We start from the raw sequence: 27,434 nt of genomic DNA, 5'->3' as shown, positions 1-27,434 counted from the left end.
GAATAGACATTTTAACCACGGCTATCCTGCCAAGGCAACTGAGATTTAAATGTTTCCATTGCACCAATTCTTGGGAAATATCTCTGAGCAGGTTTTTATAGTTTCAGCAACTAAGGTGTTTTATTGATACCAAGATAACTAAAGCCACCATGACCAATGCTAAATCCTGCTTGTGATAGTAGTTGCTCACGAGTCATTGTTTAATTGGAAGAATAGTGGAAACTACCGGTACTTTATTTTGTGCACAACTGTGTGATGCTTGACCACATGCACACAAATTCACAGGTATGTTTTTTATAACGTTTGGTGAAACTTAACATGTAATACCCCCACCCAATGGCGTCATGACATGTTAACATGTTACTAGAGTTCACCAGACGTACATACTTTGGATGTACGTTTATAGCTTTGTGCTAAGCTTCATATATGCAGAAACATGCAGCCTCTGGTGTATTAAATGCACATCAAAAGCCACCTTAAGCAACTCTATGTCCAAGTGATCACATCAATCAATCTTAAGATGGCAACTCTTTCTTATGCCAAGAACAGCAATTCCAAAAATACTTATAATAACAATATAATTTTAATTAGTTTGGAGGATTAGAATTAAATTTGCAAATACTTGTTTATAAGCACTTTACAATAGGAAACATTATCAATCCCATTTTCTTCTCTTCCCACCCACCTATCCAAAACAAAACAGAACAGTGAGATATGAAAGCAATGCTCAGGAGGTCATTCAGCAATGACAACACCAGCAATAGCAATAGCACTCAAGAGGCCCTTGTGCCATACTCTGGCTTTCTTGAATAGCCCAGATTCTCTCCTTTAAGACCCTTGTGAAATTATTTATAGGGCATTTACTCACATAGTCTGTAGGACATCAAATATTTCTAATTATATCCAGTCATGTCAAATGACAATTATGCCTTAGCCAACTTTGCCAAACAATGCTTTACAGGGAAAGGTTAGCCAAAATGCCTTGAGTGAAGAATGGCTTGGGGGTGGGAGGACAGGGGCTGGTACTTGTGCTCATCCGAGAGTATAAAAGTGTCTAGGGCCAATTTGTGTTGTCCTTCCACAGATAGTTAATAGGTAAGTGTTGGGGGTGATTGTGGGGCTCTGGAGGGGGGGTAACGCCCCTGAATTCCACTCATGCCAGGCCTTTCCTTATGCCTTTGTCATTAGCTCAGGAGAATTGACTATGTCAAATGGGATTTCAGATATGCTCCTTTGCTTCCAGTCAATAATTCATTGTTGGAAGACTCTTTGAAAAGTCAACAGTAAGAAGAGATTTGCACTTTTTGTTTTGCAGTACTGGCCGGTGCTGAGCCTGAGCACTATTCATTTCGTATACCAGGAGGTAAGACTGTGATTGTATGCATTCTTGGGGAAGGGGGAAGAGGTTCAAAGAAAGTCTCCTTTTGGATCTGAGCTGAGAATACAGGTGCTGTGCCCCTTGCTAATTATGTACCGCATGAAATATTTCATGGGTATTGTGTTCAGATTTTATTGCACAGTGTCCATGTTAACTGATCATGCAGTTCTGGCATATGAGGAATTACTAGCGAGTGCTCCTCCCCTCTAAGCACAAGCTAGAAGTTCCAGCTTTTAATTGCCCTCTGTGACATTATCTGATACTTCCAGAGAAAATCTAATTGCAAATTGGGCAACCATCAAAGTGGGCAACAAGTTGGCATCCAGGGCAAAGTGAATTCTCTAATGAATACCACTCTTTGGGGATGTGTACTGGAGTAGACTAGCAGCAATAACACTGTGTTTGACTGTTCCTTTATTTCAGGTTTAGTTTTGAGAAATGATAGTGAAAATCATGTCTTGCCTTCTCATTTATTTACATTATTAGTTAATATTATAACATTGGCATCTCTTAACAAATTGAACTAAAATTTTCTAACTGGGACTGCTTGAGAGCTGCTTTATGATGTATATATTTAATTCCCCGAGAGCAGAATCCAAGCGGAAAGGAAGGTAATGTCTAGGGCTGAGCATGAACTTCCATCAGAATACAAAGGTTAGGATTTCTGATGCACAACCAAGAGTATACTCATCAATCAACAAGTTAAGGGAGGAAAATGGAAGTTAACAGGGAGGGTGGCAGCTTAGTGTTTTGTATGAAAAGGTCCATGGTTCAATCCATGGCATCTTCAGGTAGCACTGGGAGAGATACCTGTTTCAAATCCTGGGAAGCTGCTGTCTGTTGGTAAATGTAATACTGAACTCGATGCACCAATTGTTGGGCTCCGTATGAGGCAGCTTCCTGGGTTACTTTGATGACTGGGGCTAATTACATGGAAGCAAGCAAGCTGGAAGGGACACGGGTGGCGCTGTGGGTTAAGCCACAGAGCCTAGGACTTGCTGATCAGAAGGTTGGCGGTTCGAATCCCCGTGACGGGGTGAGCTCCCGTTGCTCAGTCCCTGCTCCTGCCAACCTAGCAGTTCAAAAGCACGTCAAAGTGCAAGTAGATAAATAGGTACCGCTCCGGCGGGAAGGTAAACGGCGTTTCCGTGCACTGCTCTGGTTCTCCAGAAGTGGCTTAGTCATGCTGGCCACATGACCCAGAAGCTGTACACCGGCTCCCTCAGCCAATAAAGCGAGATGAGTGCCGCAACCCCAGAGTCGGTCACGACTGGACCTAATGGTCAGGGGTCCCTTTACCTTTTTTAAACAAGCTGGAGCTAGGAGCCAAAGAAACATATTCAGCTAGAGGCAGGAGGATATAACAGCTTAAAACTAGAGCAAGAAATTCAGAGGGGAAACAAATTCAATATGTTCCTAAAATCTAGTTTGTCTTGCAAACTTTCAAATTCATTTTCTAGCTGCTTGAAAGTATTGGTGCAATCATGAAAAGAAATAAAACAGAGCCATTCACGACTGAGTTGAGGTGCTGTGCCAGAGTCGGATTGGACACTAGCACCGCTCAGCGGGTGCAGTGACCCCTTCTGCTCACCGAATGTGTGGGCAGGTGGCAGTCAGCGGGAGGCCCTGAAATGGTGCTTTCTGTGGGCTGGCAAGTGGGAGGGCCTAAGCTGGCATGGGATCCATTGGATCCCATACCAGACCCACTGCTGGCAAGTGCCCGCCCTCTGTCCCCCAGAGGGCCCAATACCTACATGAGCTCCATAAATGAGAGGTCATAAAAGGATGTTGACAAGATGTTGCGCCTTCCCCCGCCACTGAAGGGTAAATTCAGGGAATATGGGCTAACATTTTGATGCCAACAGTGTTGTGTAGACACAACAACAACAACAAGAACGTATGTTCATAAATGAGAAACAGTGATGCCACAATAAACATCCACTTGGAATCACCCTTAACTAAGACATTTTGGCTCTCATTCAACCACCTGAGTTCCGTATTAGAGGGTACAAGTGGAACTTGCAACAAAATATTACTGTAATTTCTCTTTTAGAATGAGCACTCCACCTTAGGCTTCTAGCCAGCCATTTACTCCCAGCAGGGCATTTCACTCTTCCTCCTCCCCAACCAGTTTTCTGTTCCACTTAACAACTGACACTTAACATTCTCACTGGCTTCTTTTGGAACTTTTTGCCTCCTTAGGTTTTTTAAAAAGCTCCCCTGCCCCACTTCTGCAAATGTTGATGTTCAACCAAGCATGCTTCTACCACCTTGTTTCCAGTGGCCATCTTTGTCACTAGTCCTGTTGGCACTCACCACCTGAGCTTGCTGCTGGACTGCTGTGATGATGATGAAGTTCTGTGGAGTACCATGACACAAAACTTTCAGCAAATTGTGCCAAGCTGCCCTGATCACTTCAATACAGATCCTTCACAGATGTTGGCTGCCCCATTAATTTTGATAGATCGACCAATCCATAAATTTGTTCATTTCTTTGCTTGAATGAGTGGGAAAACTTAATGTTTGTTCTGGTTTTACAACTTCTAAACTTTGATGGATTGGCATGATCAGTTTGGGGAATTTAAATAATGTGACTGTGGTTACCTATTAGAGCACTCAGATATAGCAGGGCCAGGGTGGGAGAGTGCTAGAGTTCTGTCTAGTAAAGTTGCATGGGATCAGTTCCAATCTGTTACCTCCAAGGATGTGGACAGGCTGCTTGGACAAGTGAAACCAACCACTTGTCTCCTTGATCCTTGCCCATCCTAGCTCATAAAAGTCAGCTGTGAACGGCTGGGCGCTGGGCTCCGTGGGGTGGTGAATACCTCCCTCTGTGAGGGAGTCTTTCCAGACTGGCTTAAAGAACCAGTTATTAAGACTGAAGTTGAATCCCGGCAGGACAGAAGTACTGTTTTCGGGGACAGAAGGTGGGCAGGTGTGGGGGGCTCCTTGGTCCTGAATGGGATAACTGTGCCCCTGAAGGACCAAGTGCGCAGCCGGGGAGTCATTTTGGATTCACAGCTGTCCATCGAGGTGCATGTCAATTCTGTGTCCAGGGCAGCTGTCTACCAGCTCCACCAGGTACAGTGGCTGACACCCTACCTGCCCACAGACTGTCTCGCCAGAGTGATGCATGCTCTGTTTTCTCCCACTTGGACTACTGAAATGTACTCTACATGGGGCTACCTTTGAAGTTGACTCGGAAACTACAACTAATCCAGAATGTGGCAGCTAGACTGGTGACCGGGAGTAGCCGCCGGAACCATATAACACCAGTCCTAAAGGACCTTCATTGGCTCCCATTGTGTTTCCGAGCAAAATTCAAAGTGTTGGTGTTGACCTTTAAAGCCCTAAACAGCCTTGGCCCAATATACCTGAAGGAGTGTCTCTACCCCCATCACTCAGCTCAGACACTGAGGTCCTCCTCTGAGGGTCTTCTGCTGGTTCCCTCACTGCAAAAAGCAAAGTTACAGGGAACAAGCCGGAGGGCTTTCTCGGTAGTGGTGCCCTCCCTGTGGAACACCCTCCTTTCAGATGTCAAGGAGATAAAGAACCATACAACTTTTAGAAGACATCTGAAGGCAGCCCTGTTTCGGGAAGTTTTTTGTTTGATTTTTTAATGTTTTAATATATGCTGTAAGACACCCAGAGTGGCTGGGGAAACTAATCATCATCATCATCATCATCACACCATAATTTCAAATATATTGAAATACTTAGAACCCATGTGCCTCCTCAACAATTTCCTCTACTTCTAAGACATACCAATTTTAGAAATGCAAAAGAATATATACAGTGGCATTACACAGCTGCAATTCTCATGTGGGCTGTCATTCTCTGTAACAGTGTTCTCTGCTAAGCTGCAGCCATGTCTTCGGACTCAGAAATGGCAGCCTTCGGGCCAGCTGCCCCTTTTCTCCGAAAGTCAGAAAAGGAGAGAATTGAGGCTCAAAACAAGCCATTTGATGCCAAAACATCAGTTTTTGTGGTGGATCCTAAGATCTCCTTTGCAAAAGGTGTTGTCCAGAGCAAGGAGGCAGGGAAAGTCACAGTCAAGAAAGAAGGTGGAGACGTGAGTAGAGAAACACCAACTGACATTGAAAAATTAGGAATATATTTGTCCTATTCTTTATGCTCTGTGTTGAATGGTCTCTTGTTTCCTTGCAGACTGTGACAGTTAAGGATGACCAAGTCTTTCCTATGAATCCTCCCAAATTTGATAAAATTGAGGACATGGCCATGATGACCCACCTCCATGAACCAGCTGTGCTGTATAACCTCAAAGAGCGTTATGCAGCCTGGATGATCTATGTGAGAACAGTTTAACATTTATCATTGACTTGACAATACAGATTATTATTCCACAGAGAATCAGATTTACTATCCATCTTTTCTTTACAGACCTATTCAGGTCTCTTCTGTGTCACTGTCAATCCCTACAAGTGGCTGCCAGTATATAATCCTGAGGTGGTAAATGCCTACAGAGGCAAAAAGCGTCAAGAGGCCCCTCCTCACATCTTCTCCATCTCTGACAATGCCTATCAGTTCATGTTAACTGGTAAGTAGGTCAACCTACCTCAAAGTGATTACAGAGTGACAGTTCCGCTGAATCAACAACTTTTCCAGAAAGTCTCATGCACGATGGGGTTGCAGCTAAGAATTATTTCTATAGTCATCAAAGCTTAAAGGAAGGAAACCTCAACTCAACTGTCCTCTAAAAGACCAAAACCTAATAGCACAGTGCCAACATTTCAGGGCATTCTTCTCTATTGCTTTGTTAACTCTTCATGAGCTTATATGTAGTTTTAGAACTATTTAATAGTTCAGTATTTTCTATAGCAGGCTTGCAGTTGGAAGTAAAATGCACAAGAGACATCAGGATTATAGTGAAGAGCAGTAAGATGTGAATTTATGGCATGCATACTGAAATAAGTGTTGGTTATGAATAATAACTGATAACAAGTCAGGTTGTTTTCATTTTTAATGGATGTATGGGACTTCAAAATGAAAAGAAGCATTAGAAAGGGACCATCCAGATTCTGAACAATCGTAGCCTAAAATAATCAGGCTATCCTAGTGTATTTTAAATGAATATTCCTTATTTCAATAATTGGGCTCATCCACATTTCCACTTATCCTGTGTGTCTGAGCAGTTTCCCCCTTGCCCCATTCCTTTCCCAGGGAAAACCTACTCTTTAGTGCTAAATCAGAGCAAATGTTAATCCGGAGAAAACCTGAACTGCTGTTTGCTTCAATTGAGGGCTAAAGCGTGGTTTTCCCTGGAGGAGATGTGGATAAGCTAAGTTACACTGTTGTTTCTTGATTTTCCTAGATCGTGAGAACCAGTCCATTCTAATCACGTAAGTATGCTTATGATGAGTATGATTCTAGTCAAAGCAAGCTTTGTGTGCAAAGCACTGTTTGACAAAGTGGTCTTTCCTTCTGTTTTTCTTGACAGTGGAGAATCTGGTGCTGGAAAGACTGTGAACACAAAACGTGTCATCCAATATTTTGCAACAATTGCTGCAGCTACTGATAAGAAGAAGGAAGAACCACAGCAAGCAAGCAAGCTAAAGGTGAGTTATATATCTAAGAGGAAGCTAACCTTTCATTTTTGTTAACTGCTGTAGTTATAAAATACATAACTTTGCAATAACACTTTTTCAGGGAACACTAGAAGATCAAATTATCAGTGCCAACCCTTTGCTGGAGGCTTTTGGGAATGCCAAGACTGTGAGGAATGACAACTCTTCCCGTTTTGTAAGTCTTGCATTCAGAAGTATGTTTAAGAGTGTACCAGTGAAACAATTTCATTAATTAGTTTTGTGATATTTTTCCTAGCATTGGTTGAAATAATCAGGGCCAATGTAGTGCAAGAAATAAGGTGTTGGATTTGGGCATGAGTTACCCAGCCACAAAGATCACATGAATTGCTTTAGCACTCTATTTCTTCATGCTAATTCTGTCTTACACAATTATTGTGATAATAATAAATGGATTAAGAATAGTAAAGCCCTATCTAATGATAGCTAAAGATATGATAACAGAATGTATTAGAAGAGGAGAAGTATAAAAGATTACGCTTTTCTTTCCTGAAGACCCACCTACATATTTAATGCCCTTTTTGTGTGGACATATACTGTTTTGCTTTATACACAAGCTACATTTCCATCTCAAATTCATGAAGGACACAAAGCTCTCACATCTGCAAACTTCTACTGCTGCTGCCATTTGCAAATTATTTAATTCATTTCAAATTATTCAATACCACCACTGCACAAGGAACAGGAAAAAACAACATGGAAATCACACAATCCCCTTACAGATTTGTATGAAATGGATTGACAAGGTTCAGAAAGCCTGCAATTTGATTCCTGAGTAATAGTGATGGGGCATGGGAGAGTCAGCTTTGTGAAAGTGCAAGAATGTTAAACTTTGGGTGCTCTAGGAAAGGCTTTGCTAAATAAATGTGGCTAAGATTCAAAAGGAAGCTCAAGTCAGTTCAATGGCTTGCAATAGTGCAGAGGACACCAATTTAATAAATGCACATTCTGTATAACGGTATAATACAACCAAGCTAGTCTTTGTCATTATTCATTAAACTTTGTACTTCTTAGCCAAATTAATGGAATGAAAATAATACAGAACTCTAAGTGTTAGTATATAGCCAGCATTTAAAAACACACTGTCCTTTTTATCATATATAATGCTACTGAAGCGAGCCACATTCCGTTTCTCTTATTACCGGTATAAACAATACCATCAATAAATTGTGAAGCTTCTCTATCACATTCAGGTCACAGGCATTTTTTTTCTGAGAGACAATTAGGTTAATAAAGTATTTCCCCTACACTTCTTAAATTCTATAGAATTTGATATTATTAGTGATATCCAACTAAGCCATACTCAGAATAGAAACAAGGAAATAGATTTGTTTGAGTGTGTTTTACTTTGCGTATGACATATCATTGGGTAAGTCCCCATATGTCTGCAAGATAATAATAATAATAAAAACACAATGAAAAGGAAGAACCAAAAGACCTTTGGTTTACAAGACATTGTACATATAAGACATTTATGGTTCTTCCTTTTCATTATGCTTTCTTAGTGGTGGCTGGTGTACACCATTTTTGTCCCATCAGAAATGTATAAAATCAATAGAATGGCACTGTGCAGATATCGAAACACATGCAAAACATGGTTTAAATGTGTTGTAATTAAAATGCCATTTCCCCCCATAGGGTAAATTCATCAGAATTCACTTTGCTGCTACAGGAAAACTGGCTTCTGCAGACATTGAGACATGTAAGGAACTTTGCTAGACGATCACACAGTCTCCTTCTTTCCTTCGTCTTCTTTTCCTTCTTTCCCTCCCTCCCTCCCTTTTACTTAATTACCCTTAATTGTGTTGCCAGATCTCCTGGAGAAGTCCAGAGTTACTTTCCAGCTGAAAGCTGAAAGAAGCTACCACATCTTTTATCAGATCACGTCCAACAAGAAGCCAGAACTGATTGGTAAGAAGCATTTGTTTTGGTGTAGGCTGCTGCTGCTAAAATCTTGTGTTGAAGCTTGATTATTCAATGGATGAAAATAAATCTGTATCTTTGTTTCTCCTTATTCAGAGATGCTTCTGATTACTACCAACCCATATGACTTTCACTTTGTGAGTCAGGGTGAGATCAGTGTTGCCAGTATCAATGATCAAGAAGAGTTGATGGCAACTGATGTAAGTAACTTGTAGAATGGAATATGTGAAATTTGATCAGATCAGTTTTGGGCTGAATTTATTCAGCAGAAATTAGATTTCTTGGGGTGATGAACCCTTGCTACAATTTATTTGGGGGAGGGAAGCATTCTAGAAATGCTGGGGGTCAGGAGTCTTGCTAGAAATGGGAATGACAGCAGCCTCCCCTCTCCCGATCTCTCCATTAAACATAGTCTTGTTGCCATGAGTAGTATCAGTGGCTTGCCTTTTTTTGGTCAGAATGCACCCTTGGAACAATGTCATGATGTGTGTGTGTGTGCGCGCGCGCATGTGTGCACATGTGTCTATGTAGGAGGCCAGCAGAGGCTACAGTAGTGGCATCCTTCCCACATACCCTTGAATTTGCCACACGTAGCAACAGCTTTCCTTGATGTTTCCTTTCCTTGACATTTCTCCCTTGGAAAAATGGTACATCATGCTTTAGTGTTGTTTGAAGAGCATTCCCTCCCCCCTCCCCCCGTGTGTGTGTGTGTGTGTGAGAGAGAGAGAGAGAGAGAGAGAGAAATAATAGGCCCCTCATGGCCAGTGAGGCAGACCACAAATACCCTGCCAACAGAATGCCCCAGAACACTACACCATGACATGTTGTTCCAAGTGGGGCAATGTGAGACGAAACACAGGCCTCTAATTGCCAAAAAGGGTCACTCAGATTCTTTACCTCCTTATGGAGCAGAAAATTTGAAAGGCCAGTTGCAGTCAATATTATATCAGGCAGAATTTTGACTTTGATTTGGTTGATAGGAAGCCATTGACATCCTGGGTTTCACCGCTGAGGAAAAGACAGCCATTTACAAGCTAACTGGAGCTGTAATGCACTATGGGAACATGAAGTTCAAGCAGAAGCAACGTGAGGAACAAGCTGAGCCAGATGGCACTGAAGGTATTTGGAAGACATGTGGCAGGATACTGAGATTTTCCAGAAAGAAGGGGCTTGCTCTATAGAAATTTGTATTAAAAATCCAAAACAAATTATATTATTATTGTTTATTAAATTTATATATTGCCCTTCATTCGAATTCACAGGGGGGGTTATAATAATAATAATAATAATAGTAAAAATCTTTAAAAGGCCATAGGTAGTTTAATCAGCCAAAGGTCAAATGATTAACAGCAAGCGATTGAGGTGAATGCTCATTGTTATATAGCCATCCCATAAACAAATAAGAACAAATGCTCAACAAAGACCAGGCACAATCTAACCACCACATAAACTTTGTGCAAGCAAATCAGGATGAATGCTGAATATGTAGGTTGTCTGGAGAAGCCCATAATTTGTATTCCAGGGCTGATAATCTCTCTCATGTCTATGCTTAGTTGCTGACAAGGCTGCCTACCTCATGAACCTCAATTCAGCAGATCTGCTGAAAGCTTTGTGCTACCCCCGCGTCAAGGTCGGCAATGAATATGTCACCAAAGGCCAAACTGTCCAGCAGGTATATGCCACATTAGCCAAAATGCATGGTTTGACTTAACTATCTATGATTTACTGCCTTGATAAGAGGTGAATCACATATCATCATCTCAACCATTGATTTCACTAATGATTAAATCAAACATATTTCTCTGCTATCAATAGTAACTCCTGCTGTTATCTTGTCTTCTTAGGTGTACAATAATGTAGGTGCTCTTGCAAAAGCAGTCTATGAAAAGATGTTCTTGTGGATGGTTATTCGTATTAACCAGCAGCTGGATACCAAGCAAGCGAGACAATACTTCATTGGTGTGCTGGACATTGCAGGCTTTGAGATTTTTGATGTAAGGAAATAGGGAGAAATTAAAAAATAATAATTGTAAAGCACTAGAGAAGCAGTGTTTTGTATCAAAACTGTATTATATACTGAAGTGTGACTCTGGCAGCTGAAACATTTCAACTTATACAAGTTGCCATTCATTGAAAACATGGAGCATTTTCCTATACTATAAAATGTGTAACAAATTGTAATTAATCTCAAAGAAAAGGCAAACTGATGCCTTCAAAGTGTTTCAGCATGCTTCACAATACTAGAAGCCACATACCATGCAGGAACTGAAACACTCAGAGGATTGAACTGAACCATACAAATGAGGCTGAGAAAAGGAACCCATACAAGTCTAGTTCTGTGGGCAAATACCTGCAGGAAAGGAAAGAAAAGTGTCAAGCTGCTGTAGGGCTTGGGGGTCACTTGGATGAGTCAATGAATGTTAGTGAAAATGTCTCTTGTTTTTCTGTAGTACAACAGCCTGGAGCAGCTGTGCATCAATTTCACTAATGAGAAACTGCAACAGTTTTTCAATCATCACATGTTTGTGCTGGAGCAAGAAGAGTACAAGAAAGAAGGAATTGAATGGGAGTTCATTGACTTTGGAATGGATTTGGCTGCCTGCATTGAACTCATTGAGAAGGTATCTTTCGCAGTGTGAATACTTGGTATGCTCTGAAATGTTGAAGTTACATAGGAGAACATGCATGCAATTTGCAGTCCTTTCTTAAGTGCACCCCAGCAGAGGGGTTGCAGGAAACTCCAGTGTATTGAACATTGTACCATGAAAGGAAGTGGGTTGGATGTGGCAGGTGATTGGATCCTGCCCAAAGAATCGTATACTAAATCTTCACAGTTCTAGACTCTGGGGCCTACCATGCATTCTTGTTTCATGCAATAATCATGCAATCGTAACTCAATTTATTGAACAGGATGTAGATATAGTGCCAATTTAGTAGCACTTGGTTGCATTGAATCAAATTTCCCCACAACTGTATAAGAAAAAATGATTTTTCTAGACCAGCCTATTTATTTCGATAGCATCAAGTGTGTCCGTGGTGCTTCACAAAGAACAGGCCTGGCAGCCCTACTCTAGGGAGTTTACAATCTAAAAGCAGACACAAGGAAAACAACAGAAGGTGGGGAAGGGAAATGGAGACAGGTGCAAGCAGAGGAAGACTATATTACTGTTACTTATACTTTAGCTTTTTAACGGTATGGCATTGTCAATAGAGGCTTGTTCTAAAGCAGGTGTGGGGAACCTGTGGCCCTTCTGATGTTGCTGGACTCCCACTGTCATCAACCCCAGCCAGTATAGCCAAAGGTCAGAGATGATGGGAGCTGTAGTCTAAGAGCATCTGGAGGGCAATAGGTTGTCCTTCCCTGTTCCAAAGGTTTCATGGGCATGATAGCAATGGGCCAGAAATACTCAGGTGGCTTCTTTCATAGGGAATATTGTTCAAGAATAAATAGAAATAGGGTATACACTCTCTCATAGTAGATATTTGCTGAGATTATCCAGCAGGATATATTATGGAACATGTCTATCCATATGTACCTTTTCGGTTGTAACAATTGGTTGATCTGCAAGTGGCGTAAACCTGTATTCCAGGTTTTAATGGGACTTGTGCTTGCATATTTGAACCCAGTTCCTTCTCAACTTCTCTGCCCCAATAGAAAATTCTTCATGCTTTCCCAAAGGCAAGTGTTTCCAAAAGCTGACTAAGCAATCTCTTTATTATTGTTATTCCTTCCAGCCAATGGGCATTTTCTCCATTCTGGAAGAAGAGTGCATGTTTCCTAAGGCAACCGACACTTCTTTCAAGAACAAGCTCTATGACCAGCATCTTGGAAAATCTGCTAATTTCCAGAAACCTAAGCCTGTCAAAGGCAAGGCTGAAGCCCACTTTGCTCTGGTGCACTATGCTGGCACGGTGGACTACAATATTACTGGCTGGCTGGAGAAGAACAAAGACCCATTGAATGATACGGTGGTGGGTCTGTATCAGAAATCATCCATGAAGACTCTAGCTTTCCTGTTTGCTGATCGTCCCGTAGATGCTGGTAATCAACCCTCTGACTAATGTATATATAAAGAAACATTTATTCTAATATAAAAGTATTATTTAATAAATCTAAGGTCCATTTAGAGCTTTTTCGGCTGCGGCCCCAACCTGGTGGAATGCCCTGTCGCAAGAGACAAGGGCCCTGCAGGACTTGACATCTTTTCGCAGGGCCTGTAAGACAGAGCTGTTCCACCAGGCCTTTGGTCAGGGCGCAGCCTGACTCCCTCCTTTGGCAATCTCTACAAAGCTTTAGTCTATGGTTGCCATCAATTTGTATTTTAATTAATTTTTAGAATGTATTTATAATGTTGTACTGTTTTAGTGTTGTTAGCCGCCCTGAGCCCGGCTTCGGCTGGGGAGGGCGGGATATAAATAAAATGTATTATTATTATTATTATTTAATATTTTTTCATGTTAATTTTAGATGGTGGCGGCAGTGGTGGCAAGAAAGCTGCTAAGAAGAAGGGGTCTTCCTTCCAGACTGTGTCTGCTCTTTTCAGGGTATAGTATAATCTTTATAACTCTTTTCAGTGTGTGAATTTAAAAGTGCTTTATGAAATGCCTGTATTTGTCAGTATTTGTGTACCAAACCATTTTGGATCTTCTGAGAGATATGCTGAATCTAACTGAATTCATGGAATAGTCTTCTTTTCAAAAAATATTGCCACAGATTTAAAATACATGCCCACATCCTTCCACATAATTCAAATATGAACAGAGTGCAGTATGTAAAATATCCTTGACTGTTCTAAGTATCTAAAAAGAGGGGATCAGTATTGAATACAAAGGCAAATAAATCTTTATTGAAATGCTTCCTGTGTTACTTTGCCTAAACGATGTGTCTGCATGCTGCTGTGATATTTATTAAAGGAAGAAATATGGAATGTGGCCCTCCAGGTGTTGCTGGACTAAAACTTCCATCAGCCCTGAGCACTAGCCATACTGGTGGGGATGAGGGAAACTGGGAGTTCAACAACATCTGGAAATTGACAGGTTGCCTACCAGGGGGACTAAGGATTAATTCCAAAGAAGCAGTATACACTTAAGGCAGCTCCCCCCCCCCTAACAGCATACAGATACGTAGTACTTTATTTAATGGTATGCTCCTAATGTCAAAGAGATAACGTAAGCTGCTATTAAACCTGAACAGCAATTTGTTTAACAACCCAAACATCAAAAGCAAGCATTGACAGTGGATGTTAGGAGCTTGAAACAACCTGATTTTTTAAAATCTCTGTTACATTTGATGGTGCTTCCCCACCCCTATTTGCATGCACTTGTCCCCTCTGCATGCAAACATCCCTTCTTTGGACTTTTGCACAAAATATCTGCTTCTGGTCCCACAGGAGAACTTAAACAAACTGATGTCCAATCTGAGAAGCACTCATCCCCACTTTGTGCGCTGCATTATTCCCAATGAAACAAAAACACCTGGTAAGGCATACAAATAAACAAATAAAGCAGATCTTACTGTATTTTTAGCAACCAACTATCACACAATTTCAGTGGGGAAAGCCCATTTAGTTTCGTATTAAGCATTAATCCAAGTCTTGCACAACATGCAAACTTTGAGAAAAGTATAATGCAAAGCAACACAATGGATCAGTTTGGTTTTCACTTGGCATGCACGGCAAAAGGAAAACTGCTAGCAAGACATTTCACAAGTACGCCATTAAATTTTCATTTCATTAAAATTTGATTGCTTTTTCAAAGCCTGTTCTGATCATGGTCTAATTTGTCGTGTTTGGATTTCCTTCTGAATTTTAAAAGTAATAGTAGAATATATTTAGCTTGTAGTTCTAAATACATTCTCCACTTCATGAAAAATGTGTAAGGTTCCCCTCACTGTTGATCATTTATATGAACACACCCTAGCAGTCTAAAGAATGCTCCTGTGTCCAGTGTGTTCCATGAGGGAAAGCATATTTAACTGAGCTTGTGTAAAAGAAGGCTTAGTTTTCTGTGCCTCGGGTGTTCAAAATATTGAGAAATCTGAACAGGAATAAATACATATAAGTGCAACAGCATTTGCCCTTACAAAATGGTGGTAATTCCTCTTTGATTTTTTCGAAAGGTGCAATGGAACATGAACTTGTACTGCATCAACTGAGGTGTAATGGTGTGCTGGAAGGCATCCGCATTTGCCGAAAGGGATTCCCTAGTAGGATCGTTTATGCTGATTTCAAACAGAGGTTAGTTTGGCCCTCCTATAGAGCTCCATTCTGTACATTTCACATCTCATATGCTTTCTTGACTTTATATAAAAAAAACCTTCATCATAAATTCAGTTAACAGCAAGATTATATTTATTCAGCGTTGATGAATATCCCAGACTAGATAACTCCTTTGAATCAAGTGTTGTTTTCTCAACATGCTTTGAATGTTTTCAGAGATCAACAACTATTTTATAATAATTCATTTTTACTCAATCATTCCTTGGCAAGTTTTTGGAAACTAATATCCACAAAAATTTGCTATTCATGAAACTAGTGAATTTAATGGCAAGACACCAGCATCTTCTGTTTTCTCCAACAGATACAAGGTTTTAAATGCAAGTGCAATTCCAGAAGGCCAGTTCATTGATAGCAAGAAAGCATCTGAAAAGCTTCTTGGATCTATTGATATTGACCACACCCAGTATAGATTTGGACATACCAAGGTATAAACTATCTCTGATGCAAATACATTTTCTTTAATTAGGACAAGGTTGCATTTGTGACATTCTGCAACCTTTCTTTTCTCCAGGTGTTCTTCAAAGCTGGCCTTTTGGGTCTTCTGGAAGAGATGAGAGATGACAAGCTGGCTCATCTGATAACACGTACACAGGCTATGTGTCGTGGCTTCTTAGCAAGGACAGAGTACCAGAAAATGTTGGAAAGGAGGTATAGCCCTCACAATTATTTAGAAAAGCACTACCAGAAGACCTGATTTGGTTGCCCTGCTCTACATGCCATTTAATATGAATCTTAACTTTGTTGACAGAGAGGCCATCTTTACTATTCAATACAATGTCCGTTCATTCATGAACGTCAAGCACTGGCCCTGGATGAAGTTATATTTCAAGATCAAGCCCTTGCTAAAGAGTGCTGAATCAGAGAAAGAGATGGCCACCATGAAAGAAGAGTTTCAGAAAACTAAAGAAGAGCTTGCCAAGTCAGAGGCAAAACGAAAGGAACTTGAAGAAAAAATGGTGTCTCTGATCCAAGAGAAGAATGACTTGCAGCTCCAAGTCCAGTCTGTAAGTGTTATTGGTGCCATTAATTTGATTTTATTCTTGATAAAATTTAGGTAGAGGAATGCACACATTGTAGGGAAAGTACACTGTGAATATTTGGGGTTATTTAGGCTATCCCCAAAATATGGCGCTGTGTGGGTGGGTGTACACAATACAATCTGGCACTGAGTATAATATATAAGACACTATGAAGACTGCATTTTATTCATGAATACACATATGTAGGTCTAGCATACAGCTTTTTGTTTTCACACCAACATTTATATTGGATAGTTTATTTGTCCATATAAATGGAAAATCCTTTCTGAAATGTTTTTAGGACACATTCAGCCCAGTTTACTTATACCTACTGTGTGAAAGACTGAGAGAAAGGCAGTGGGGAAGCTGATGTTGTGATTACAATTATGTAATATAAAAAACACTCATGGAAGGAAAACAACATTGATGATCATTTGGCAACACTTTGCAACTTGTTTCTTGAGTCTGGAAAATATTAGTAAAGTCACCAGCAAACGCTACTGTCTGAGGAAACATTACAGTTGCTTAGACATGATAGGAAAATGAATTTAATTCACTTATACAAATACAATTTCTATACAATTAATCACAGATTAATATAGATTAAAATTTTCAGAACACAGATTACATTCAGTAGGAAAATCTACCCAGAAATCCTACTGAAATCCTACAGAAATGAAACATGAATTATTCTCTGGAACATTACCAGTACTGTTATTCGCATTTAGAAAGTGAAAATACTGGAAAGACATTCCTTTTACATGCTACATTTTTTCCCCAGGAAGCTGATGGCTTGGCAGATGCTGAGGAGAGATGTGACCAGCTGATCAAAACCAAAATTCAGCTGGAAGCTAAAATTAAGGAGCTGACTGAACGGGCAGAGGATGAGGAGGAAATGAATGCTGAGCTGACAGCCAAAAAGAGGAAACTGGAAGATGAATGCTCAGAGCTGAAGAAAGACATTGATGATCTGGAGTTAACACTGGCCAAGGTGGAAAAGGAGAAGCATGCCACAGAAAACAAGGTAATGGTCACAATGTGCTCAGATCTGCAACCAATAGTCAGAATGCTGTATTATCATTCCAGGGTGGAATGATACATTGAATCTGTTTGTTCATTTCTAAAAGGTGAAAAATCTCACTGAAGAGATGGCAGTCTTGGATGAGACCATTGCCAAACTGACCAAGGAAAAGAAAGCCCTCCAAGAGGCCCATCAACAGACCTTGGATGACCTGCAGGCAGAGGAGGACAAAGTCAATACTCTGACCAAAGCAAAGACCAAGCTGGAGCAGCAAGTGGACGATGTAAGCACCATCTCATGCAGAAGAATAACTGTGGGGTAAAGGTAGCATTAGAGTGACAAAGTCTTTGTCCCTTCTTTGTCTTTAGCTTGAAGGGTCCCTGGAGCAAGAAAAGAAGATACGCATGGACCTGGAGAGAGCCAAGAGGAAGCTTGAAGGTGATCTGAAGCTGTCCCAAGAATCCTTAATGGATTTGGAAAATGATAAGCAGCAGATGGATGAAAAGCTGAAGAAGTAAGTAAGATTTGCTTCTGGAAGACCTTTTAGGAGGTCTCTATAGAACCCAACTATTATTATTTGATTTGGACTTAAAAAAATCCTTGTGTTTTGTTGTGAAAAGGAAAGAATTTGAAATCAGCCAGTTCCAAAGCAAAATTGAAGATGAGCAGGCCTTGGGCTTACAACTTCAGAAGAAGATAAAGGAGTTACAGGCAAGTCAATCATATATCAGATCCATTGTGACTATGAAAACTACTTCCTCTGAGAATATATTGTGAGTGTTAATGGCTGCTTCTCTTTCTCTAGGCCCGTATTGAGGAACTGGAGGAGGAGATTGAGGCTGAGCGTGCATCTCGGGCCAAAGCAGAGAAGCAGCGGGCTGATCTCTCCAGAGAACTTGAAGAGATCAGTGAACGTCTGGAGGAAGCTGGTGGGGCAACCGCAGCTCAGATTGAGATGAATAAGAAACGTGAGGCAGAATTCCAGAAAATGCGCAGGGACCTTGAAGAGGCCACTCTGCAACATGAAGCCACAACAGCTGCTCTCCGCAAGAAGCATGCAGACAGTGCAGCTGAACTTGGGGAACAAATTGATAACCTGCAACGTGTGAAACAGAAGCTAGAGAAGGAGAAGAGTGAGCTGAAGATGGAGATTGATGACCTTGCTAGTAATTTGGAATCTGTCTCCAAAGGCAAGGTATCATACAGCAATTTCAATATATATATATTGCAATCACAAAATATACATATTGGATTTACATTTCTGTAGCTTTATACAGGATTGGAGTGAGGTAATTGTAATTTAAAAAGAATTTCAACTTCTGTGGGGAAAAAAGAAAAGTAATTTTTATTACATTAGCATCTCTATCCATCCATATATAATGCTGTTTCTATTTAATGCTGTTTCTATTTGTAAGATGACCAAATTTTATTCCATCTCATTCATATATATATATATATATATATATATATATATATATATATATATATATCATTTCCCCCCTTAAATAATGCATCACTTATTCAGGACTCCTTATTACATATTATTTTTCATTATTCAAGACATTCCCCATTCTTCAGTGTTATATGCTTCTATGAAGCGTCCATTCTGAATATTACAAAGTGTTACAATATGCAAAGTACAATGGTGTTAGTTAATATGGTTCCTTCACTGTACACCTATAGGCTAATTTTGAAAAGATGTGCCGCACCCTAGAAGATCAGCTTAGCGAGCTTAAAACAAAAGAAGAAGAGCATCAACGTTCCATTAATGACCTGAATGCTCAAAGAGCTCGTTTGCAGACAGAATCTGGTAAGATGCTTAAACAAATTTCTAAAATGCTGGAGATATTTGTGAGAAGGACATGGCTTGTTCTGCAAAAATACAACTATGGGTGATATTTCCCATCCTGTCCCCAATTCAGCGGGAGTGGTGGTTGTAGTTCGGTTTGGTGGTTGCATGGAGAGATGGTGCTTCAGCTTTTGCAGGATAGGAAGGGTGATTTCCGGCCTCTCACAGATGGGCTGAAGCCAGGAGAGCCTGCAAGGCTTCAGGAGCCAATCGGTGCATGAGCTGGGCTCCTGAGAGGTGGGGCCTTGGAGCAACCCTGGGGGAAGACTTCACCCTACCAGGTCCACTCCAGATAAATAAAAGGAGATGCGTGGTGCAGGGCCCAGGAAAAATTGGCCATTTCTTTCCACTACCTCATAGCAATCTTGAATGTAGAACAACCTTGAAGGTGGAAGAGGCATTGGGCTGGATAGGGGATCCCCTTAGATGGGGATCCCCTTAAGAGTCCTTAAAGGGCAGCACTTCCCATCCAGATACCTAATTCAGGGGCTGAAGAACCACACCTATGGAAATTAAAACACTTAAGTCCATAGATTTCAGCAGGTCTTCTCTTATTATAACTAATATTGAATATCACCTTCACTTTTTTTACTACTTAATATGTCTACTGTGAACACCATCATTGTACCAAATAATTGCCCAAACCTATGCAAAAATGATTAAATCTTGGAGATTTCAAATATTAATTTTAATATAATTTTTCAATTTACTTATGTTAAATTATGTTATATATTTTCTACTTCAGGTGAACTCTCACGACAGGTAGATGAAAAAGATGCTTTGATTTCCCAGCTTTCCAGAGGCAAGCAAGCTTTTACTCAACAAATTGAAGAACTGAAGAGACAACTTGAGGAAGAGATAAAGGTGAAAATTTGGAATCAAGAATTTATTTTATCGTCTGTTATAATGCCAGAAACACTGGGCAGCTTTTTTTGTCACAGATTCACTACTGCAAGAATTGCCTCACCTGCATAATTATTTATGTTTTATACATCTCATTCTCTGTGTGCTTACTTCATCTTGTGGACTGGCAATTGTATGTGCTGAAGCCCACTCCGAATATTTACATAATCTACAATTCTATGTTAATTCTATAGGCCAAGAATGCACTGGCCCATGGTTTACAATCTGCAAGACATGACTGTGACCTTCTTCGGGAACAATATGAAGAAGAACAGGAAGCCAAGGCTGAGCTTCAGCGTGCCCTGTCCAAGGCAAACAGTGAGGTTGCTCAATGGAGAACTAAATACGAAACTGATGCCATTCAGCGGACTGAGGAACTGGAAGAAGCCAAGTATGTGCAATGATGTGCTTAAAAGGGTGTTAGGAAATACCAAACAAATAGTTGTGAGAGAAGAATTAGAGAACTCCCTCCATTAACTGGAGCACCATTTATAGGTGGAGGACCAGAACAATTAACAGAAAGGACACATTATTATTATCTGGCCTTAGCCTGAGTATGAGATAGTTCTGTGAATTTATACAGTGGTCTATGGTGTTATTCAACACTGCATATCATCATGTTTATATTAAATCTTCATGTTTCCTGAAGAGAGGTTTGGGGGTTTTTTTGTAATCTAATGAAACAGCTGCATACAGCTGAATCTAATAGCTCCTCAATGAGTGCAATGTTCACGGTATTTTCAGATGCAGCAGGAAGAAGACAATATTTTTTAATGTAGACTGAATTAGAGAAAGCAAGTTATATTTTTATCAGAATCAGTGTACAGAATAAGTCACACATTGGTTTATGCTAGGCTCAGAGTAGGGATGTACTGCAATTTTACATGAGTCACATTTTCACTGGAGCAGAGGCAGAGTCACTTGACCATGAGCATCTATGGCAATTTCCAAGTCGATAACTGCATTCTGAGGTGTGTGTGTCCCCCAATATTTGTGGAACCTCTTCCTGCCACTGCTGCAGAAAGAATGAGCGAATGTAGTGAATCAAATTCCACAACCAATTTCTTGGTTTCTTTGTTAGATGTGCTTTCTCACAATGTCAACGTAAATTGTGCTCACAAATTCCATGGGAAAGGAAAAGTCACCAACATCAATTCTGCAATAAATTATTTTAGGTTAAGTTGCAAGGCATTTAGTGAATTGAATGACTTAAGCTAATTTTGCACAAGGACATTTTGAAAACAATTGAAAGCAAAAAATTTCAGCAACTTGTATCCCTAGCTTAGAGTGGTAGTGAGACATGATTACATGATTACAATGTTATGTGTTAACATGGAAGGAAAAGATGATATGTCAAGACAAGGTTTGAAAGGAAAAGTGAATTTGTATTATCAGTATCCACTGAATACCTTTCAGCCATTTATTATCATGGATAATTAAGAATCACTAAGTGTTGTAATCACATTCCTCTAGGAAAAAGCTGGCTCAGCGTCTGCAGGATGCTGAAGAACACGTAGAGGCTGTGAATTCCAAATGTGCTTCCCTTGAGAAGACAAAGCAAAGGCTACAGAATGAAGTGGAGGACTTGATGATTGATGTGGAAAGGTCCAATGCAGCCTGTGCAGCTCTAGATAAGAAGCAGAAGAACTTTGATAAGGTACTTTTGGCCATAATTTGAAAGAAAACTCAGCACATTGCAACAAACCCTCAGGTACACATGAACACATTTCTTATTTCTTGTGTTTCTTCTTTCTGGTGTTTTGCAGATTCTGGCAGACTGGAAACAGAAATATGAGGAAACACAGTCTGAACTGGAAGCCTCCCAGAAAGAGGCTCGCTCTCTCAGCACAGAGCTCTTTAAGATGAAGAATGCTTATGAGGAATCCTTGGATCACTTGGAAACTCTGAAGCGTGAAAACAAGAATCTCCAGCGTAAGACCATAGTCTTTACCTAGGCATTCTGCTAAGTTTGGTCATTTTTGTAATAGGAGGCTTCCACTTTATTTGTATACCATTATTTTTTTCATTGCCCACTGATAGATTCAAACATTCAACTGAAAACCATTCACATGAATGGCAAAAGTGTAATGCTAATTATTAAATGATTGTTGGGTTCTGAATTTGTACTCCATACATAATCTAGTGTACAGATTGCGGATCTGCTCTCTCTCTGACTGTCATTTTAATGTGTAAACCACCAGAGGAGATTTCTGACCTCACGGAGCAGGTTGCTGAAGGAGGAAAAGCTATCCATGAATTGGAGAAAGTGAAGAAGCAGATTGAGCAAGAGAAAAATGATCTGCAGACTGCTCTAGAGGAAGCTGAGGTAAGTACACTATTATGCATATAATTATTTTGTGGCATATATCAGACAAAAAGGTTGGCAATGCTTGCACAGTGCATACAAACTAGTGGTTTTTAGTGTTTCCTATTGAATAAACTTTCAGACAGTGAGTCCATGGTATGGTATTCTTGTTTTAAGGCCTCACTGGAACACGAAGAAGGCAAAATCCTTCGCATCCAACTTGAGCTCAACCAGGTGAAGGCTGACATTGACAGGAGAATTGCAGAGAAGGATGAGGAAATTGATCAGCTGAAGAGGAATCACCTGAGAGTTGTAGAGTCCATGCAGAGCACGCTGGATGCTGAGATCAGGAGCAGGAATGATGCCCTGCGGCTGAAAAAGAAGATGGAGGGAGATCTGAATGAAATGGAAATCCAGCTAAGCCATGCCAACCGCCAAGCTGCTGAAGCACAGAAGAACCTCAGGAACACCCAAGGAATACTCAAGGTACATATATATTTCTGTAATCAGGATACAGTTGTGATTGTTATTGTGCAAAGAATGGTCTCACAATAATATCTCAATATCATTTTTTAGGACACCCAGATACATTTGGATGAAGCTATAAGGTGCCAGGAAGATCTGAAGGAGCAAGTGGCCATGGTTGAGCGCAGAGCTAATCTGATGCAGGCCGAGATTGAGGAGCTCCGTGCAGCTCTGGAACAGACAGAGAGGGGCAGGAAAATAGCAGAACAGGAACTTCTGGATGCCAGTGAGCGTGTGCAACTCCTCCACACCCAGGTGAGCTTCTAGCTTGTAATGGGCACATAAAATTCTCTAAGCAGAAAATGGTTCAGGTAAAGGGAAGAAGCTACTTCTGTTTTTTGAAATGGCATTGTGTATTGCCCCCCTGTGTCAAAACTCCTCATATATATGTGTCCATCTCTTTTTGCAATGTCGCTGACTCCATTTTCTATTCCTTATGAGCACACCTTCATGATATGGTCAAGTGCCTCCAAAGGACTTCATCAATTAAGTCATCTCCATGTTTGTTAAGCCTGAATCAATGCTATAAGAAATAGAACGTAAACATTAACTTATAATTTGAGAGCTTTCTTAAGGGTTGATGAAGGCTCCAAACATTGCATTTGCTGTTTTCTAGCTAACCAAGAATGCCTCCCACACCAAAGAAACATGAATTTCATGCTGAATATATTACGGTTTGCGGCTAATAGTTAAATGTCAGTTTTATTATTCTTATACAGAACACCAGCTTGATCAACACCAAAAAGAAGTTGGAAACGGATATTGCCCAAATCCAGAGTGAAATGGAGGAGACAATTCAGGAAGCACGCAATGCAGAAGAGAAGGCCAAGAAGGCCATAACTGATGTGAGTTTGAGGGATTTTTCTTTGGAAATATTTCCCTGATTATACTTGGCATGTATGGCTTTCTGATTAATAATAATAATAATAATAATAATAATAATAATAATAATAATAATAATAATTTACTATAACTATTAATAGGCAGCCATGATGGCAGAGGAGTTGAAGAAGGAACAAGATACCAGTGCACATCTGGAGAGGATGAAGAAGAACCTAGACCAGACTGTGAAGGACTTGCAGCACCGTCTTGATGAAGCAGAGCAGCTGGCACTGAAAGGAGGGAAGAAACAGATCCAGAAACTGGAGGCCAGAGTGCGTATATCTCATAGAGGAACGGTTTCTCCATGCATTTTGAATCTTGAATAATCATTTTTCACACTTTCACGTCTTCACTCCCTGCTTTGCCCGCATAGGCAGGAGACATACCATCTAGGAGAGGTACTATCTGAAAGTTCGGAAGGCAGCAATGGTAGTAGTAGTTTGCTTTTTTATATATTCTTGATGCCTTTCTTCTGGGAGAAAGTCTCCCCTTTGCGCACAAATGCCCATTCTCTCTGAAAACTACACAGAAGAAACATTCCCCTTTGCTTCAGTTATTACTCCAACCTCCACACCAACCTCAGACCTATTTGCATATCTAGGAACCAACACTAGTAACCATGTCAAGTAACCAGAAACACACAACACACGTTGGGTGACAGAGCAGGACTTGGGGAAACAGGGGTACATATTCAGTGTCTGAGAATTTGGAGGAGCTCGTGGTAGCATGGCCACAGGGATGGGCCACAGATGAATAGAAATGAAAGGAAGAAGGAATCTTCTATGATATGGTTCTATGAATTGGGGCAGCTCAGGTAAGGAAGCTGACAGAAGATAAGGTTCAAAGTTGCTATCAGAGGAATGAAAAGGGTGCCAAGGGAAAGATGGGACAAATGTACCTAGAAAGTTTCTACCCATTCAGCTGCAGCTTATCATTACAGCCATATTTCCATATACATCATCATGATTTAGTGAGTAGCACTTGGATTAGAATACCAGCTAAAATGCAGATGCCTTTGTTTTTGCATTTCAGGTTCGTGAGCTGGAAGCTGAGTGTGAGAATGAACAGAAGCGTAGTGCTGAGGCTATAAAAGGTGTACGAAAGTATGAGAGAAGAGTAAAGGAACTGACCTATCAGGTGAGAATGGAGACTTCCTTTTATCTAGGGTTGCCATATTCCCAAAAGTGAAAATCCGGACAAAGTTGTTGAGCTTTTCTTTTGGGTTTCAAAGTTGTTGTTTGGGAACATCTCTCTCTCCCCCCAAATTAGGTTTTTAGGCTTTTAAAAATATTTTAAAGCATTTAAAAAAACAAAAATCGCCCTGCTTGCCATAAAATCTGCACGGAAGCCATTACCAGAACCTGATTCCCGGATGTATGGCAGCCCTACTTTTATCTGAAAATGTCGTAGGTACTTGCATGTGTGTTCACACTCTCTTCTCTTACTTTTAAACATTTAGGCTGAAGAAGACCGGAAGAATGTTCTGAGACTCCAGGATCTTGTAGATAAACTACAGCTCAAAGTGAAAGCATACAAGCGACAAGCTGAGGAAGCTGTAAGTATCACACAGAACATGGTTCAAAAGTTTTGCCTTGTATGTATTGCACCAGCACACAAAACCCCACTGAATAATGAAGTCTAGTTTTGAGCAGAACATGTTTATATCACATATAAATATTTTGAATTTACAGCATTTCTCATAAGAGAATTTATACACTGCTCTTGTGCACCCAAGACCCCATGGAGCTCTGCGCATTCAGGAGCTGCCCTACTATCTTAAATATTATAGAATTATTCACATACTTGCAGTTTTAGCTTTAAATTGAATTGTATGCCCTTCAAAATAGCCTGAGAAAAATTAGTGCATGCTTTGTGTCTAGTTTGCTAAGAATTCAATCTGGTGCAGGCTGAAAAGCAGGAAGGACTTATTTCTGCCATTTTCATATCTCTCTGTCTGTTATCAGGAGGAACAATCCAATGTGAACCTTTCGAAGTTCCGCAAGATTCAGCATGAGCTGGAAGAGGCTGAGGAGCGGGCTGACATTGCTGAGTCCCAGGTTAACAAGCTCCGGGTGAAGACCCGAGAGGTGCACAAGAAAGTTGTTGTAAGCGAAGAATAAGCTCAACATAGAGATGTAGAGTGACTGAAGAGAAGCACAAAATGTGAAGCTCTTTCCACTTCCTGTAATTAATGTTTATTCCCCTCTGTTTAGAAAATAAAGATGGTAGATTCCTTTGCAAACTAAATATGGACATGGCTTTTCATTTTAACTTATTAGTAAGTATTAGAGACCTGGACGGATTGTGCATTTCTGGTAACAGTCTTAACTCTGCCCTATTGTGCATTCAGTTGAACACAGTTCTCAGTTTCATGACTATACCGGTATATGTTGACTCTCAGAAACATTATTATATAATCAGTGAATCACCATGAAATTGAAGTTTACTTGCAGTTGACATTAAGCCTTAGTTCTTATCTTTAATCACTTTGGGTTTCTCTTCATGAAGCAAAGGCAGAAAACGAATGTTAAAATAAATGAGCAAAATCTTATATGGTTAGTTTAAGTAAATGGTAACAAAGCACATTGTCATTGTTATATTGAGCCCAGTTGCTGAATACCAAATGGGATGAACAGGAAAATGTGCAAACAGATATTGCTAAACAAGGACCTAAAATACTGTTTTTTGTTTTACAAGAAAGCACTTTCTTGAGATGAGTGTATCAACTATTTCTGAACTGTACTGTGCCCTCTAAACTAAGAATGAACCTAATGAGCACTGGGGCTTAACCATATGCAACTCTATGCTGGATTGTTGCAATGCTGTCCAAAGGGCTGTCTTGTCCTTGGGACAAACTGTAAAGATCAAGGCAGGTTGCCAAGTATGCAAAGTTTCTAAATAAGCTTTCACCTCGTATGTAGTCATAAGATATCAAATTCAATTGTATGGAGCTACTAAATCAACAGGTGATTTTGGGTAATAAAGGTAAAGATAAAGGTACCCCTGCCCGTGCGGGCCAGTCGTGTCTGACTCCAAGGTTGTGTGCTCATCTCACTCTATAGGCTGGGAGCCAGCGCTGTCCGCAGACACTTCCGGGTCACATGGCCAGCGTGACAAGCTGCATCTGGCGAGCCAGCGCAACACACGGAACGCCGTTTACCTTCCCGCTATAAAGCGGTACCTATTTATCTACTTGCACCCGGGGGTGCTTTCGAACTGCTAGGTTGGCAGACGCTGGGACTGAACGACGGGAGCGCATCCCGCCGCGGGGATTCGAACCGCCGACCATGTGATCGGCAAGTCCTAGGCGCTGAGGTTTTACCCACAGCACCACCCGCATCCCTGATTTTGGGTTATAATATTTTTTAAATCACTGATCATGAAAACTCATGTTAAATAGATTCATTTAAACAAAAAATATTAAGAGTATGTTACTTAGTATTCACATCATAATGTTATAGCAAAGGGATCAGCTCTAAATTGAGCACTCTTTTAGGGGTTTATTATCTGGTTCCAAACTGAAAATACATACAATGCAAATCATATGAACCCTGGATGTGAGTTAAATAGGAAGAAGCACACAAGTAAAGTAGTTCAGAATAAATTGCATGTATTTGTGCAAAAATGTAAATTAACACAACCTATACACGTTGAAGGGACACAGGTGGCGCTGTGGGTTAAAGCCTCCCAGCGCCTGCCAACCTAGCAGTTCGAAAGCACCTCCCGGTGCAAGTAGATAAATAGGGAC

General features: G+C 40.5%; 1 protein-coding gene across 1 annotated transcript in view; it reads left to right on the top strand.

The window, feature by feature from the left end:
• Window positions 1-1,074: 1,074 nt before the first annotated feature.
• The window catches only part of LOC309361978 (myosin-1B), a 130,005-nt gene continuing 103,645 nt past the window's right edge, over window positions 1,075-27,434 (top strand). Inside the window, exons 1-40 of the mRNA XM_081897388.1 lie at window positions 1,075-1,095; window positions 1,316-1,363; window positions 5,225-5,450; window positions 5,546-5,689; window positions 5,780-5,936; window positions 6,711-6,738; window positions 6,837-6,954; window positions 7,046-7,138; window positions 8,620-8,683; window positions 8,794-8,892; window positions 9,001-9,104; window positions 9,885-10,023; window positions 10,458-10,576; window positions 10,749-10,898; window positions 11,355-11,525; window positions 12,640-12,946; window positions 13,373-13,449; window positions 14,295-14,382; window positions 15,023-15,140; window positions 15,484-15,607; window positions 15,694-15,830; window positions 15,931-16,186; window positions 16,983-17,225; window positions 17,329-17,505; window positions 17,591-17,736; window positions 17,843-17,933; window positions 18,028-18,417; window positions 18,906-19,032; window positions 19,817-19,935; window positions 20,169-20,365; window positions 21,448-21,631; window positions 21,741-21,906; window positions 22,176-22,300; window positions 22,457-22,765; window positions 22,856-23,059; window positions 23,524-23,649; window positions 23,788-23,958; window positions 24,719-24,823; window positions 25,146-25,241; window positions 25,651-25,933. Of these exons, the coding sequence (XP_081753514.1) occupies window positions 5,247-5,450; window positions 5,546-5,689; window positions 5,780-5,936; window positions 6,711-6,738; window positions 6,837-6,954; window positions 7,046-7,138; window positions 8,620-8,683; window positions 8,794-8,892; window positions 9,001-9,104; window positions 9,885-10,023; window positions 10,458-10,576; window positions 10,749-10,898; window positions 11,355-11,525; window positions 12,640-12,946; window positions 13,373-13,449; window positions 14,295-14,382; window positions 15,023-15,140; window positions 15,484-15,607; window positions 15,694-15,830; window positions 15,931-16,186; window positions 16,983-17,225; window positions 17,329-17,505; window positions 17,591-17,736; window positions 17,843-17,933; window positions 18,028-18,417; window positions 18,906-19,032; window positions 19,817-19,935; window positions 20,169-20,365; window positions 21,448-21,631; window positions 21,741-21,906; window positions 22,176-22,300; window positions 22,457-22,765; window positions 22,856-23,059; window positions 23,524-23,649; window positions 23,788-23,958; window positions 24,719-24,823; window positions 25,146-25,241; window positions 25,651-25,806 (5,829 nt within the window). The 5' untranslated portion in view covers window positions 1,075-1,095; window positions 1,316-1,363; window positions 5,225-5,246 and the 3' untranslated portion in view covers window positions 25,807-25,933. Of the gene's footprint in view, window positions 1,096-1,315; window positions 1,364-5,224; window positions 5,451-5,545; window positions 5,690-5,779; window positions 5,937-6,710; window positions 6,739-6,836; window positions 6,955-7,045; window positions 7,139-8,619; window positions 8,684-8,793; window positions 8,893-9,000; window positions 9,105-9,884; window positions 10,024-10,457; window positions 10,577-10,748; window positions 10,899-11,354; window positions 11,526-12,639; window positions 12,947-13,372; window positions 13,450-14,294; window positions 14,383-15,022; window positions 15,141-15,483; window positions 15,608-15,693; window positions 15,831-15,930; window positions 16,187-16,982; window positions 17,226-17,328; window positions 17,506-17,590; window positions 17,737-17,842; window positions 17,934-18,027; window positions 18,418-18,905; window positions 19,033-19,816; window positions 19,936-20,168; window positions 20,366-21,447; window positions 21,632-21,740; window positions 21,907-22,175; window positions 22,301-22,456; window positions 22,766-22,855; window positions 23,060-23,523; window positions 23,650-23,787; window positions 23,959-24,718; window positions 24,824-25,145; window positions 25,242-25,650 lie in introns of the transcript that reaches the window.

The sequence above is a fragment of the Podarcis melisellensis genome (assembly GCF_964234715.1).
Source record: "Podarcis melisellensis genome assembly, chromosome: 2".
NCBI classification, from domain to species: domain Eukaryota; kingdom Metazoa; phylum Chordata; class Lepidosauria; order Squamata; family Lacertidae; genus Podarcis; species Podarcis melisellensis.
This window is presented reverse-complemented; position numbering and strand designations above follow the sequence as displayed.